Source organism: Oryx dammah, unplaced genomic scaffold, assembly GCF_014754425.2.
Source record: "Oryx dammah isolate SB20612 unplaced genomic scaffold, SCBI_Odam_1.1 HiC_scaffold_1, whole genome shotgun sequence".
NCBI lineage: Eukaryota > Metazoa > Chordata > Mammalia > Artiodactyla > Bovidae > Oryx > Oryx dammah.
The window spans coordinates 53,012,329-53,028,942 of NW_024070185.1; the positions used below are offsets into that span (position 1 = coordinate 53,012,329).

Here is a 16,614-nt window from a genome sequence, read left to right on the forward strand (position 1 = left end):
CAGCCCTGGGTGTTCTTTGGAAGGAATGATGCTAAAGCTGAAACTCCAGTACTTCAGCCACTTCATGCGAAGAGTTGACTCACTGGAAAAGACTCTGAGGCTGGGATGGATTGGGGGCAGAAGGAGAAGGGGACGACAGAGGATGAGATGGCTGGATGGCATCACGGACTCGATGGACGCGAGTCTGAATGAACTCCGGGAGTTGGTGATGGACAGGGAGGCCTGGGGTGCTGCGATTCATGGGGTCGTACGACTGAGTGACTGGAATGAACTGAACTGAACTGAACTGAACTGAACATAGAAGCCCCTACATGAAGCAAAGATGCAGGATAAAATACTGAAGATATATCAGTGGAAAGTACACAAAAGTCAGAAAGGAAAAGAGTAACAACTATCTCAAATTCAGAGAAAGGAACGGTGTTGAGTCACCCTGTGAAAATGAATTCAGTATTGGGAGTGAGTGATGCTCAAGACTGGTGAGCTACAGCCTCATCAGCACCATTCCTGAACTTCAGGGGACGTTCCCTGGACCACACTGGAATGACATGTGGAATACACAAGCAAATGGGTGAATCCAAAGAGCCACTGGTCTTCTCTGCATGCTAGGAAGGTTTTCCTGGCTAAGAAAAGGAAAGTGCCCAGGACTAAGATGGGGAAGAATAAAGAGACTCCAATACTTGGCCTCCTGGCACAACGGAATTAAAGGCAGGCCAGCTAGGCATCTTGGGCACTGAGCTATAATACAAAAAGTGCCAAAATGTCTTATGAAGATAACAGAAACATGGGGCCAGCTAACTCAGGTTTCCACACACAATTTCCATAATTGGCAGGAACTGATTGGTTCTAATCCTTGAAAGTAAAGAAGAGTCTTCAAGAGAAAACAAAGGGAAAAATGAAACCTCCCTAGGTTTCATTTAGCTAAGACGATCAAATGTTCCTACTTGACTAGGAGATTTCCAGTTTACACCTGTTATTTCACTATAATTATTAATAGTAACCCTTTCCTTCACAAAATGTCCTGGTTTTGATGAAAAATTATACAGTCACCATCTATTTAGTCTATGTAACAAGTTACTGTAACAAAAAGATTGAAACATATACTTTTTGGCAGAAAATGTATTTCAGGATAATCAAATAGCATCAAGAGAAGAACACCTTGTACTTCACAGAAGAATGCCAATGCAGACCAACTGATAAAAGTTGGAATTCTTATACCAGACAAGACTTAATGATTGGAATTAAAACATCAGGTGAAGAGTTTATGGGGAACTGGAGACTACACAATGACAAAGTCACACCACACAGATTGTTTTTGGTCGCAGAAGGAAAAAAAACGTTAAGTTTATCATGGAGGCTGCCGGTGCCCAAACACTGTGGTGAAACTTAACTTACCAGTGACAGATAAACCAGTGCACATGATCACTTAGAGTATGTTCTACTCACTGGTAAACCTTAACTTACCAATGATAAGTAAACCAGTGTACAAGCTCACTTAGAGTGTGTTCTACTCATTGGTGAACATTAACTTACCAATGACGTGCAAACCAGTGCACAAAATCTTGTGTGTTCTACTCACAGTGTTTAATTGGAATCTAACCAAGCCTTTAAATGTGACTTTTGGTTTATAGAAAATCCAAGAGATAGCAGAGAAAGTTAAATCATGCCATGAGGCAGCAGTCAGACCAAATCCAGGCCAGTCTTTTTGACATGCCAGTGAAATCAGAAACAGGCTTCTACTAGATTAAAAGACTCAAGGGACATAAAAACCAAATGCAGCATGTTGTCCTAAAATCAACTGACTCTAGAGAACATTTTGGAAGAATTTGGGAAATATGAACATGGACTGGATATAGAATGATAAAAAGGACTGATGATTAGTTTTTAGGTATAATATGGTATTATTTATTATGTAAGAAAATGTCCTTTTTTTTTTTTAAAGATGAACATTGAAATGTGGATATAGGGACATGTTGTTATAATGTACTTTATTACTTTTGCATAAATAGATGCAATATGAAACAGGTGTATGTGCATAGACACATATATCCACATGTATATGTTTCGAAAATAGAGTTCTCCCTATCCCCACCAAGGGAAACTGAACTGTTTAAACAGTCATCATTTGCAGGGTTGATATCAGCCTGTCCCAGGTGCCCCCACATCTTGAGCTCTACCATGAGGGATGTGCCTAAAGAGTGAGCATGTTTTTATGGCAGATGCAGCCCATGTGACCGAAGTCTAAGATGGTGGCTTTTCCCAGCATCACAGTGCTAACATGGGCCTGGAGTAACTGTCGTGGATAACTCTTAGCCTTAAAGCAACTCGTGGGTACCTGTCTGCTGCTGCTGCTGCTAAGTCGCTTCAGTCGTGTCCGACTCTGCCATCCAGAGATGGCAGCCCACCAGGCTCCCCTGTCCCTGGGATTCTCCAGGCAAGAACACTGGAGTGGGTTGCCATTTCCTTCTCCAATGCATGAAAGTGAAAAGTGAAAGTGAAGTTGCTCAGTTGTGTCCGACTCCTAGCAACCCCATGGACTGCAGCCTACGAGGCTCCTCCATCCATGGGGTTTGCCAGGCAACTCATGGGTATCTGTCTAGGGATCCACAAATCTGAGCTGAAGTAATGTCACCAGACATGTGGTAGAGCTTTGTCTCAAGAATACAGCTGCAGCAGCTGACCCAGGTGTCCTCAGGGCAAACAGGAATCTCTCAGAGAGCCTATTCCAGGAGCAGGAGGCAAATCGTTTCCTAATGGGAAGCCCTAACTCGGTAAGCACATCATTACCGGACACTGGTGCTCTGATGCCCTAGTCACAGGACTTTTCTGTAGAGAGAAGAGATCTAGGTGACAGGTAGAGACTAGAACAGGTGAGGAGGGGGAGAAACAGGATTTACGCTGAAGTAAAAAGAAAGGGGTTTAGAAATGATGGGAGGCGAGAGGATTTCTTGGTGAATGTAACTTTTTAATGGAGGAGTTCTTCATTGGTAGGGGCCAAGAGAGGCATCACCGTAGTGAATTGAGAACTGGAGGAGTTAAAGGAGGACCAGAGCTGAGGGCGAATGAGGAAACCAGCAGACAGGGGAAGACACAGTGAGCAGGGACAAGGACAAGGGATAAAACACAGCAGCAACGTGGGGAGATGGATGAGATCTGAAATGGCAAAGGAAACAGAAGGACAGAGGGAGCAGCATGGAAAAGGAAGACAGCTGGTCAAAGGTTGAGGGGGCAGAATTTGGAACAAAAAAAGAGCTGAATGCATCCTCTCATCGCTGTACTTACAGAAACTTACACAGTTGGAACTCGGGGAGGAGAGAGGAGAGAGGGAAAGAGGAAGGAGGTGGGGCGAAGGAAGACAGGCAGACACAGAAGAGGAAGACAGGCAGTGTGCAAGGAGGACGAAGGAAGCCAGCAATGAGGAAGCACGCATTTCAGAGACACACGGGGTGGGTACTGGCTTAAACACGACGGACACGGTCTGCTGAGCATTTTGCATCACTTTTCAGAATGACGTAATTCAGATTTACCTTGGGAATCCAAGTACTGTTTTGGCCAGGCAATATTTCTGTGGCTGACCTGAATCATAACTTATCTTAAACAAATGCCTAGAACTAGGGTAAGAGTGTGATCTACTTTACTGCAAAAACAGAGCCCAACTGCTCTTGGATCTTCCCTGCACTGTTAAGCAATGTCAATCTGCATGTAGGGCTCCTTATTTCCCCTATAGTCCAGCCCTCATTCAGAGGGTCATTTCAACATACAAACTGGCCTAAGTCTCAACCAGTCCATTCTAAAGGAGATCAGTCCTCGGTGTTCTTTGGAAGGAATGATGCTAAAGCTGAAACTCCAGTACTTGGGCCACCTCATGTGAAGAGTTGACTCATTGGAAAAGACTCTGATGCTGGGAGGGATTGGGGGCAGGAGGAAAAGGGGATGACAGAGGATGAGATGGCTGGATGGCATCACTGACTCGATGGACGTGAGTTTGAGTGAACTCCGGGAGTTGGTGATGGACAGGGAGGCCTGGCATGCTGCAATTCATGGGGTCGCAAAAGTCGGACACGACTAAGTGACTGAACTGAACTGAACTGAAAGCTGCTGAATACTTTCCACCCTTTCCTCTGTCTGCCCAGAACCAATAGAAGAGGCAAACACTGGGTTAACATAATTAATGGAGACAGAAATCTGAAAAAAACCACTAAAAAAAACAAAATTCCATTTTTCAGGCGCCTGATTATCTACATTGCTGACCACATTGATTACATTAATCCAATGATTGCCAAATCTTTACTTTTCTTTTTATTAGGCAAGATTTAATCTAGAGAACAAATCTCTCTAGGATGCAAATCCCTCCTAGGACACATGATTGTGATCGACAGCTCACAAAATAATTCTGGAATGCATGCAAAATTAAGACTCACAAGCAATTTCCATGCAAAAGCAAACCTATCCATCAACAAAACAGTGGGTCCCAGAAAGCAGTCAAGGACCTATGGAAACCAGGAAGTCTGATGTTTGAGAAGCCATAGTTAAGAGTATTTATTAGAAGTTCTTCTGTGTAGGTGCTTTCCAACACACGAATAAGATCAGAAACTTGCATTAAATTGATTATTATCAGATTTGAAATCACAATGAAGTACATGTTTGAGAATCACTGGTTTACAATTTGAGGGAAGAGATGGGTTAATGAATGCAGATTCCTAGAGTCTTCAATTGGTTTTCAAACAGAAAACAATAAAAGAAATACTCTCCCTGACTCACAATGCCAATCCCTTACACAGAGTCTAAATTTATAAAGCTGGCAGAAATTTAATATCTATACTTCCTAACTGTGCAGTGAGAATCAGATACAGTACACAGGACCGAGAAGGTCTCATTGCAAACAACCATGAAAGAAAAGAGGAAGATGCAAAGGGCCTCCTGGAGGAATACTCACTATTTGGTAGAGTCAGATAACTGATATTCTCGTCGTCTGTCATAGCATTCCTGGATTCCAGGATCATTCCATAAACTCTTTATTGCATCTACATATGGATTCTCAAATGCAGATACCTTCTCCACATCAACTTCTCGAACTAACTGTGCATGAGCCTGTTTAAAAAAAAAAAAAGCAGTTTTAATCTCCTTCCCATTGAAGAAAACTGCCTTGGCTTGCACACTGCATTATGCACAAGTGAGGTCTTTCCTCATATATTGGTTTATAATAAATTAATGCTGCTTCTTTTTTCTTTTCCTTAGATAAAACCCAGTCCCAAATCTTTTCCTCCAGAGTAAATGCTGAAGCTACCTAGAGATGACAAGAGAAGAGCAGACTGTTCAGCTCCCACAGGAACAATGAGGATGGTATGCTACAAATAATGACTATTTTCAGGTGATGATCATAATCCTAAAACAGTTCATATTATTAAAGGGAAAAGGACTGGGTTATTTATCCCCTCTATGTTTACAGTTTATTATAATCAAACACATAATATACTCAGCCCATGAGTGTTACATCTTAGCAGAAACTCAATCAGACTCAACTAATCAGCATTAGTTTCTATGATTCACTGTAAGGATTAGGGTGTAAAACTACTAGAAGAACAGTTAATAGTAATGATTTGATTTTCACAATAGTGACCATGCCCCCTCTACTCCCACACACCCAAATTTTCAATACTTACTTTATATCTACCTCATATCTTATCAGATTGAAGAGCCTATTCAATTTTTTTTTTTTAATGCAGAAAAAGGACTTGGTTATTTTCATTATATACAACATTTAGTAGGAAAGAGGTAAAAAGACTTTTAAAAATTTTTCGACAAGATTAAAATCAAAATGGATGGTCAACCTCCAAATTAACCAATATACACCACTGCCTAACAATCTCAACAAAATAGATTTCATAGGTGTAGTATACATGTAAATTATACAGCACATAAATGTGCAAATCAACAGATATAATAACTAATTATCTTGAAAACTGGAGGCAGATGGCTACTAATTTATTAAAACAGTCCTAATTTTGTACAGATATACAAACTTCTGAACTAGGTTAGTGAATGGCTATCTTGATTATATGATGACCTAATTATTCCTTCCATAGAGTTTCAAGCAGACAGAATTTAATAAATTTAAACTTGTGATTAGGCTTATCTGGTTCCCAATCTTTCTCTTCCTTCTCATCCCATAAGATGTAAGGGAATCCATGTCATTAGACTAATCTTTACTTAAATAAGGTTCTACAAAGCCTAACATGCCGAGATTGAAGAAACCACCTTTCTTGCTGTTTCTACTTTGACTGTGACCGTCAGATCTGGTAAGTGAGAAGCCCTATAGCTCTGCCCTGCACCCTAATATTGGAAGATGAATCCCTAAAATTGCTTTATGTACCTAGTCCCTGCCCAGACAATCTGTCCTATCCTAGCAATCTGACTATCCTGAAGTCCCGTTTCCAAGTGTCACTCCAGGTGGGCCTAGGCCAATCATAGTTTTCCATGAAACCCCCGCTTTGAAAATATGTCACTGGTTCCCCAACGAATCCCCAGTGCTATGCTCTGCCTGGCTCTGTAGCACCCGTTGCTCTATGTCGATACCAAAGACTGTCCTGGTCCCATCTGCTCAAGTGGACCTCCTCTAAGCACAAAACACTGGGTGTGGGGCATACTCCACTCTGCCCGGCAGGGTATGTCTATACCTTATACCTTAAGGTCAAGCTTTGGGCCCTGTCCTTCTGCCCTTGCTCACTGAATACAAACAAGTTCTAATTCTTTGTGTCCTGAGATATGACAGTGATCATACATGGTGTAATCCTAAATTCGATTTCCTGGCTACATCTGATTTACAGGGTTCTCTAGAGGATTCTGTGCAAGTGGGAAGGCAGATCTGAGGCAGAAACAGGCATGCACAGGATGGTCTCCTACTGGACACACTCTGAAGACATGGTTTTCATCAGACTCTGCTTCTCCTTTTGACACTGGATAAGCTGCTTCATCTTTCCAAGTGTTATCTCTGGTGGGCAACATCTTGTCCCACCAAGTCCACGTGGCTTATTACTGTGCTGCAATACAGTAGGTGAGTGGTTCTCAAAGGTTGGTCCACACACTAGCAGCATTACTTGGGAATTTGATAAAAATGCAATCCTTCAATCCTACATCAAAATTTCTGGATGTGAAACTGATTAACAATCTGTTTCAAGAGGGCCCCTGGATGATTCAGATGCATGGAAAAGTTTGAGAACCACTGCAAGCTATCAAGCATCACATAGACACTAGTTGTTGTGGTCGTTAATTAATTGGCTGGCTGGCCATGAAATTGTTATTGGAAGCTAAAGAGAAGAGGCCCAGAAAGGCAACAGCACTCCAAAACAAGGGGCATTACAAGGGCCAGGAAGCCACAGAAATGAGTAAAACAGGCTGGATGTAGGTAATAGTGAGTGATGAGAACTGCAGCACACTGAGAAACACAGACCCTAAAGAAAGAGGACAGCTGCTATTTAGCTCCAACTAATTGTTGCCATTGGGATACAAGCTGAGTGTTGCCAGATTTTCTGAGTTCTCAAGGGAAGCCAAAAATCTAGATCTTTCCATGAAATATCTCTAATTTTTATTCTTGGCAATGCTATAAAAGATAAAGTGTATCTGTGGCTGAGTTGGATCAGGTACCAATCATTTGCTTCTCCATGGACTTCCCTAATAAGATTGACCAATAACACCATGTCCTACACAGAACCTGGGACACAGCAGCTGGCCACTTAACACATGCTAATGGGGAAGTAATTCTGCAGCACTTTCCTACAACGATATTCAGACAAACTATTATACTATCCATAGGGAGAAATGGCCGAGACTTCTTTGAATTGAGTAAAAGCTACATGATGACACAGAATAGTGTAGGCAATATTTAAAAACTGAATTTGATACTCATTACAACAGGCCAACCATGTCATATGGAAGGAGTTCTATTTCTGTTTCTAAGGTAGGGAACTTAGAGAAAACAGTTTCAACAGAGCAGATACTTTTCACGATGATGATTAAATGTTTATTGAACCCCAGTGAAATGCTAGGTAATACAGCAATTAAAGACTTAGACACAGTTCCTATGAGGTGCAGGGGTAGGTTGGCGGTAGGGGGAACGGTCCATATAGCTGGCAACCCAAGCACAGAATTATGTGCTCCAGGAGGATAAACAAGAGGAACATTCGCATTTCCATCTTTAATTTCAGTTGACTGAAACAGACAACATTCTCAACAGTTGTATAACTGAAAAGTCTTCCTGTAAAATGAGATTACTTTTTACTGTTGGAAAACTCCTCCAATTTCCTCTCTTGATCTACCTCAATGTGCTTTTTCTTACATCTGGAAGACCTTCTCTATTCCCTTCCATACCTCTTTTAGGTTTTGTTCAGGCACCATATCCTATGCTGTCTCTTAGAGGAAGATATTCCCAATGTTCCTCCTCTCCCCCAGAATGTGATCTTTGCGTCTTCTGAACCAGGAACTTCTACATTTCTTGACTTACTGTCTTCTAGACCACACATTGAAGGAAGGGGCTGTAGCTCCTGGCTCTCATTTCTTTTGGGGCCCAGCACAGAGTGAGCAGACAACAAATATTTATCAGATTTAAAAGTCATACATAAACCCAACTTCCTACAAGCCAAAGTCGAGTTTGTGAAGGAAATCTTCCACCCATTACCTACTCTCTCAGAACCAGATAATCCTTAACAGCACTTATGTCAGTAGCTAGTGTATATCTATCCAGATGATATTTGTTAGTATCCTTCTCCCTAATCACAGTACAAGTTCCGAGACAAACTCAGTGTTGCAGTATTAGGGTCTAGCAAAGTGCCTGTCACTGATGCTCAACAAATATTTGTTGAATGAAGAATGCAGGAAGGAAAAGTAGACATTTTACTGAGCTGGAAACAGGGACACCTAAATACTAGGCCTGGCTTTACACCTAAACAAGCAATAACCCTTAGAAGAAATTATTTACTTCTTTACAACTTCATTTTCCTGGTCTATAAGATTATGCAATTGAAACAAATCATCTCCCTATGGCTTCATCTAGACATAAACGCCACGATCATAAATAAATACATTTAGAATACATGGAGCACCAAGGACTTATGATCCTGTCCCTCCAGGAGCACATAATAGTATCGTTTATTGCAACAAAACCTTACTATTTCAAAAGTGCCTGATAATACAGGGCAGAACATGATGAAGTCTGTATATGAGTGATGGTATATTGGGACTGAACAAGAAGAACTCAGTATGGCCAGACAAGGTGTCAGAGAGAAGACAGGATTTAGCTGGCAGGTGGAGATAAAGATGTGTGATGAGAGGAGGAGGAACAGAAGAACAAAGGTTTGGTAGACAAAATAAACATGGCCCTCTCTTAACTGTGAGAAAAACAGTCTAGTGAGGAAATTTCATGCTGACCCTTAATGCAAATTAACCTCCACAGTGAAAGCTATAATATTAACCTCATCTGTGAACCATAACTAATATCCACTTAAATCAAATCCTGTATGAATTTGCAGTAGAGGTAACGAATAGATTCAAGGGACTAGATCTAGTTTAACAGTGTGCCTGAAGAACCATGGATAGAAGTCTGTAATACAGGAGGCGGTGAACAAAACCATCCCAAAGAAAAAGAAAAGCAAGAAGGCAAAGGGGTTGTCTGAGGAGGCTTTACAAATAGCAGAAGAATGAAGAGAAGTGAAAAGCAAGGGAGAGAGGGAAAGATACACCCAATTAAGCACAGAGTTCCAAAGAACAGCTTGAAGAGACAAGAAGGCCTTTTACAATGAACAGTGCTTAATAATAGAAGAAAACTGGAGATCTCTTCAGGAAAACTGGAAACATCAAGGGAGCATTCCACCCAAAGAAGGGCACAATAAAGGATAAAAACGGTAGAGACCTAGTAGATGCTGAAGACATCAAGAAGAGATGGAAAGAATACATGAAGAATTGTATAGAAAAGATCTTAATGAACTGGATTACTATGATGGTGTGGTTAGTCACCCTGAGCCAGACATTCTGGAGTGCAAAGTCAAGAAGCACTTAAGAAGCACTGCTGTGAATAAAGCTAGTGGATGTGATGAAATTCCAGTAGAGCAATTCAAATTCCTAAAGGATGATGCCATCAAGATTTTGCATTCGTTATGTCAGCAAACCTGGAAGACCCAGGAGTGGCCAGAGGACTGGAAAAGGTCAATCCTCACCCCAATTCCCAAGAAGGGTAGTACCAAAGAATGTGCTAACCATTGGACAATTGCACTCATCTCCCATGCTAGTAACCACCAGTGAAGTTGCTCAGTCGGGTCCGACTCTTTGCGATCCCGTGGACTATATCCTCCATCCATGGAATTTTCCAGGCCTCCATCCATGAAATTTTCCAGGCAAGAGTACTGGAGTAGGTTGCCATTTCCTTCTCCAGGGGATCTTCCTGACCCAGGGATCAAACCCAGGTCTCCCACATTGCAGGCAGAGGCTTTACCATCTGAGCTACCAGGGAAGCCCTCCATGCTAGTAAGGTCATGCTTAAAACCGTGCATGCTAGGCTTCAGCATTATGGGAGCCAAGAACTTCCAGATGTTCACGCTGGGTTTAGAAAAGGAAGAGGAACTAGGGATCAAACTGCCAACATTTGCTGGATTATAAAGCAAGGGAATTTCAGAAAAACATCTATCTGGGTTTCATCGACTACACGAATGCCTTTGACTGTGTCAGTCAGTCAGTTAGTTCAGTCGCTCAGTCGTGCCCGACTCTTTGTGACCCCATGAACTGCAGCACGCCAAGCCTCCCTGTCCATCACCGACTCCTGGAGTTCACCCAAACTCATGTCCATCGAGTCCGTGATGCCACCCAGCCATCTCATCCTCTGTCGCCCCCTTCTCCTCCTGCCCCCAATCCCTCCCAGCATCAGAGTCTTTTCCAATGAGTCAACTCTTTGCATGAGGTGGCCAAAGTATTGGTAGATCATGACAAACTGTGGAAAGCTCTTAGAGATGGGAATACCAGACCATCTTACTTGTCTCCTGACAAACCTATATGTGGGTCAAGAAGCAAGAGTTAGAACCCTGCATGGAACAACTGATTGGTTCAAGAAAGGAGCACAACAGGGCTGTCTGCTGTCACCCTGTTTAACCTATACATTGAGCACACACATCAACAGAAATGCCGGGCTGGATGAGTTATAAGCTGGAATCAAGATAGGTGGGAGAAACATCAACAACCTCAGATATGAAGATGGTACCACTCTAATGGCAGAAAATAAAGAGGAATTAAGAGCCTCTTGATGAGGGTGAAGGAGAGTGAAAGATCTGTATTAAGACTAAATATTAAAAAAACTAAGACCATGGCCTCCAGTCCCATTACTGCATGGCAAATAAAGGGGAAAAGGTGGAAGTAGTGACAGATTTCCTCTTCTTGGGCTCCAAAATCACTGTGTCTGGTGACTGAAGCCATGAAATCAGAAGATGATTGCTTCTTGGCAGAAAAGTGATGACAAACCTGGACAGTGTGCTGAAAAGCAGAGACATCACCCTGCTGACAAAGGTGTGTATAGTCAAGGCTATGGTCTTCCTAGTGGTCATGTATGATTGTGAGAGCCGGGCCGTAAAGAAGGCAGAATAACAAAATATTGACGCCTTTGAACTGTGGTGCTGGTAAAGACCCTGAAAGTCCCCTGAACAGCAAGGAGATCAAACCAGTTAATTTTAAGGGAGATCAACCCTGAATATTCACTGGAAGGACTGATGCTGAAGCTGAAGCTCCAGTATTTTAGTCATCTGATGCGAACAGACGACTCATCGGAAAAGTCCCTGATGCTGGGAAAGATCAAGGGCAGAGGAGCAGAGAGTGTCAGAGGATGAGATGGTTGGACAGCATCACTGATGCTATGAACGTGAACTCCCACCAACTCTGGGAGATGGTGAGGGACAGGGAGGCCTGGCATGCTGTGGTCCATGGAGTTGCAAAGAGTCGGACATGACTAGGCAACTGAACTATAACAACAATGAACCATAACCAATGTCTACCATCTATGGAAGTATATTGGCCTCAAAAAATGCAAAGATCACTACTTTGCCTTCATCCAGGTCTGAATTTCTAAGTCACTTTTATTGCCTCCTAAGCTTTGTTTTTTAATTCTATCCTTGCTGTTTTGTTAAATGACATTCAAATATAATCTACTGTAATTTGCATTTATGTAAGAGCTTTCACCTGAAGTTCTCAAGTTATTTAAAACTATGACAGCATTTTACAAAATACACATAGAATTTTTAAAATGCCTATATAAATGTCCTCAACAAAAGTGCAATTCTCTCTTTTTTTTTGGTAAAAAAAATTCTGTATGTGAAAAGAATATTTTTTAGTGTATTAGAGCAGGAAGATAAATTAGACCCTTTTCTATTTTTCCAAATATCAAATGTGAAGTAGTAAAAAATCACAAGTAATTATGCAAAATTAAACCACTTACTAATGAAATAGGCTATGATGAAAAGGAAAGAAGTCATTTCTAATAATACAAATAACAATTAAAATTGACTATCCTTTTTATTTTGAACACACATATAAAAGCAAAACAGGTATGAGTTAATTAATCATATAAACCAAATGCAAAATATAATTCTATTTCAAGTTACAGTTGAACACACTGGATGGAAATATTTAATAATGAATGTGAGCTTTCAGAATTCTTAGCAAGCTGGTGGCAAGCCTCAGAGGGAACATTGTGAGAACCAAGTAACTACTCTTAGGAACTCTGGCAGAATTCTAGGGAAAGACCACATGGAAACCACAGGATGTGCCAATGTGGTAATGTCTTGTTTTTGTGATTCGGTGGTCATAAAATTCAGGTAAATCTTAGGTCTGTTGATATTTCCAAAGCTGCTTCAGCAAAAGGAAGGAAGAACTGAGTTCCCACCACAGTGAGTCTTACGCTGCCCACAGAAGGCCAAGTCTTCAGATGAAATAAAAAAGATCTTATAGTCACTTTGGAAGGATTTTCAAAAACTCATTAACAGCTCAGGGCGGCTTTAGGCTGGAATGTCACACCTATTCCGGTTCCTACACTCCAGAAGTAGAAAACCAAATGGTAATTTCCACACTTGTTGAAGCTCTTAGACACAAATATTCAGCTCATTAGGGCAGCTCTATTTGAAAGGATGCCCAGCACAGACAGAGGGCCTCTGATTTAGTAAAATCCTGAACTTCTGTCTGAGTATGTTTTAATCCTGAACCGAGAAGCACATTTTCTTCCCCCCACCTTCGGTGCTTATTTCCATTTTGGCATTTGATTCTAAATTATGGGGGGGAAAAAGAAACAGAAAATTCTCAGGCTTTTTTTGTTTTCTTCTCAAAGGAAATAGAGAGATGGGATCAAATCTCTGCGTTGCAATACCACCTCCAGCCAGAACTAGTTGAACATGACCTTGAGCAAGCTATTTAACATTTGTAAACCTTTATTTCCTAATCTATTAAATGGGGTAACAACAGTACTTACTTTGATGGTTAAATGATGTAATGGATGTAAAACACTTAAAGACAGCGTCTAACACCCAAAGCTGCTAATGGTTTAGAAAGCAAAAGAAAAGGAAAATAACACAGAAAGTGCAAAAGGCATAGTATATGCCCTCCTCAGCTCTGAGACTTTGGGCAAACTGCCCACATTTATTTGCTCACAGTGAAAGAACATTCTAGAGATCATCCTGGATAATGGATATCAATGAGTCCTCAAATTTGCAAATACTCTGTAAAATTTCCTACCAAAAACTTGGGCAAGAACTGTCATTTCTTAGACCATTTCACCTTCTCTGACTTCATCAGTGTACACGTCTCTGTGTATGGTGCACTGTACACAGAGTGACAGCTGTTGATGCATTTTCTTATGGGCATGACTGCAAAACTGACAAAGAATAGCAAAGTCACACTGAGCTACTGCTGGCTGGGTTCTCAGAACCAGTGACTCATTTCTATAGTACAGCCTCTCCACACTTATGATTCAACTCATGGCTCAGCAAAATTACAAATTACTACATGACACAGCCTTTTGAAGTCTCTGATGAAAATTTTGAATCCTGTATGTAATCTTTCAGTGCTAGGGATCTACCAATTCTCCTTTGTTACAGCACCCATGTCCCTCTACACACAGTATCAGAAGAACAGAGTAGGTATGTGCAGATGCTCAAGACCCTTATAAAAATGTCTTGGTATTTGTATATAACCTATGCATCCTCCTGTATATTTAAAATCATCTCTAGATTACTTATATTACTTAATACAATGTAAATGCTATGCTAGTTGTTGCTAGGGTACAACAAATTCAAGCTTTGATTTTTGGAGCTTTCTGGAATTCCTTTCCCCCTAACAATATTTTCCATCCTTAGCTGGTTGAATTTGCTGATATCGAGGGTCAACTGTATTGAATCTCTCTCTCAGAGTAACCCAGAGAACCAAAGTAGAAAAGAGGAAGTCCAGGAACAACAGCTTGAAAAGCAACCAGACTTCAGTTATAACTGTCGCATTTCAGCCCTGTGTGTTCAGGCTGGTCTCTCAAGTTTCCTGAACCTCAGCTACCTGATCTATGAAACAAAAAACCAATTTCTTTTAGGGTAGTTAGGAAAGTTATAAGAATTGTTAACAGAATACATAAAATACAAGTACTATAACTGCTATGAAATCTTGTGGTATTTCAAAATTATCATTAATAAATATTAATTATTTCAATAAACACAATACTTATCTGTGTCAGGCAATATACTAGATACTAATGAAGTGAATCTGTGTTAAGTAAAATGTTCCAGAGAGCAAAATATTCAATAAAAATTTTATTAAACTCTTGCATATTGTTCTACTTTAAGATTTTACAAATTGATTATCATGACTAGATTTGCTTTTCTATGGTGAGAGGTTTTTCCCCCTGACAAACGTCTTTTTTTCCTCCAACATGATTTACTTATTTATGGCTGGGCTGGCTCTTCACTGCTGTGCAAGGGTTTCTCTAGCTGCAGCACGTGGGGGCTACTTTCTAGTTGCAGCGTATGGGCTTCTCATTGTGGCAACTTCTCTTGCCGTAGCTCTGCAACATGTAGAATCTTTCCAGACGAGGGATTGAACCTATGTCCCTTACACTGCCAGGCAGTCTCTTAACCATTGAACCACCAGGGAGGTCCTAGGGTTTGTTTGTAATCTTTACTGTGGCATTCACCAAGGTAATCAATGACTATAAGGCACACTTCTTTCCCTCAAGACGTTTGCTGAGAATGTATTTCTCTTTTTGGTTCTGTTTCACTAAAAGGTACATTTGCTTATTCTAACATATATTGGATTCCTTCCTTGGTGGAGAAAATACTCCTTTATTATTTAAGATGGTCTTTTTCTTTTAAAGAACTCCATCTCTTTCTTGGCTCTACCACTGTACCTTTTCACACACAAATATTCTTCTATTTTGTCCTCTGCTTATCATTTTCCCTTTTCATGTCTGCAGGCCATGTCATAATTATCAGGATCAGCAACATCTGTAGGTCAGAGCTTGATGCACTTATGGCATAACACACTCCAAGCAGTTCCAAAGAGTCTGTTGACTGATGTAATTCCATGGTTCCATTATAAAGAATTGGGCCCTCAGGGCTGCAAAATCTTGGAATGAAATAAAAAACTGTGCACTCTTTGAAATGCTACTTATTACCTTCATGATTATGATGGTAATACACATGAATACATTATCAATGCTATAAAAAAGTTTATTTTCAAAGAGTTTATTCAAAGTCATAGTGACAAAAAATAAATTAGAAGATTCTTTTATACATGTTTACTAAGATTAAAAAGAATCAGGTATACTTGTAAGGCTGCTGTCAAAGAATATTTGAGGACCATTAGTTACTTGGGATTTTAATGGCTGTTTGAAAAGTAGGTTCTATAGCCAAAGTCACATAACTGTAGTGTGAAAGTCGCTCAGTCATGTCTGACTCTTTTTGACCCCATGGACTACACAGTCCATGGAATTCTCCAGGGCAGAATACTGGAGTGGGTAGCCTTTCCCTTCTCCAAGGTATCTTCTCGACCAAGGAATCGAACCCAGGTCTCCCTCATTGAAGGCAGATTCTTTACCAGCTGAGCCACAGGGGAAGCCCAACTGTAGAGAATAATATTTATAAAAAGTTAAATAGATGGTGCATACTACAGGACTCAGTAACTCTAATAAGATAATGCTGCTAGGAATCCATGAGTATGGGGCAAGGGTGGAGACATCACTGTATGACCATGGCAGCATTTTCCCCCTCAAATCAGCTGATGAGACTGGTGTTCTCTGAACCACACTTTGCAAAACAGTGACTGAACAAACACCGCGACTCCCAATAACCAAGTGGGGACTGGTTTTACACAAGCAAAACAACCGACTAACTGGTTCTCCCGCACGCTGGCACAATAGGCCAATGCCTGCTTTATAGGTTCACATCATCCTCATTGCTGAGTTCACATTTTGCATGTGGTTCATTTCCTGATATTACATCTCAGAAAAAAACATAATCATTTTAGCCCTTTGCAATGTCTGGGCTCCTACAATCTTATTAACCAGAGGAGTGTGCTGCTGGTTTGGAATTTTATTTTGTTTGACAATAGGAAAAA

At 40.8% G+C, this 16,614-nt stretch overlaps 1 protein-coding gene across 1 annotated transcript in view; it reads right to left on the minus strand.

The window, feature by feature from the left end:
• Positions 1 to 16,614, minus strand: part of GNAQ (G protein subunit alpha q) — a 321,449-nt gene that overhangs the window by 101,661 nt on the left and 203,174 nt on the right. Inside the window, exon 3 of the mRNA XM_040257650.1 lies at positions 4,934 to 5,088. Coding sequence (XP_040113584.1) covers positions 4,934 to 5,088 — 155 coding nt within the window. The remainder of the gene's footprint in view (positions 1 to 4,933; positions 5,089 to 16,614) is intronic.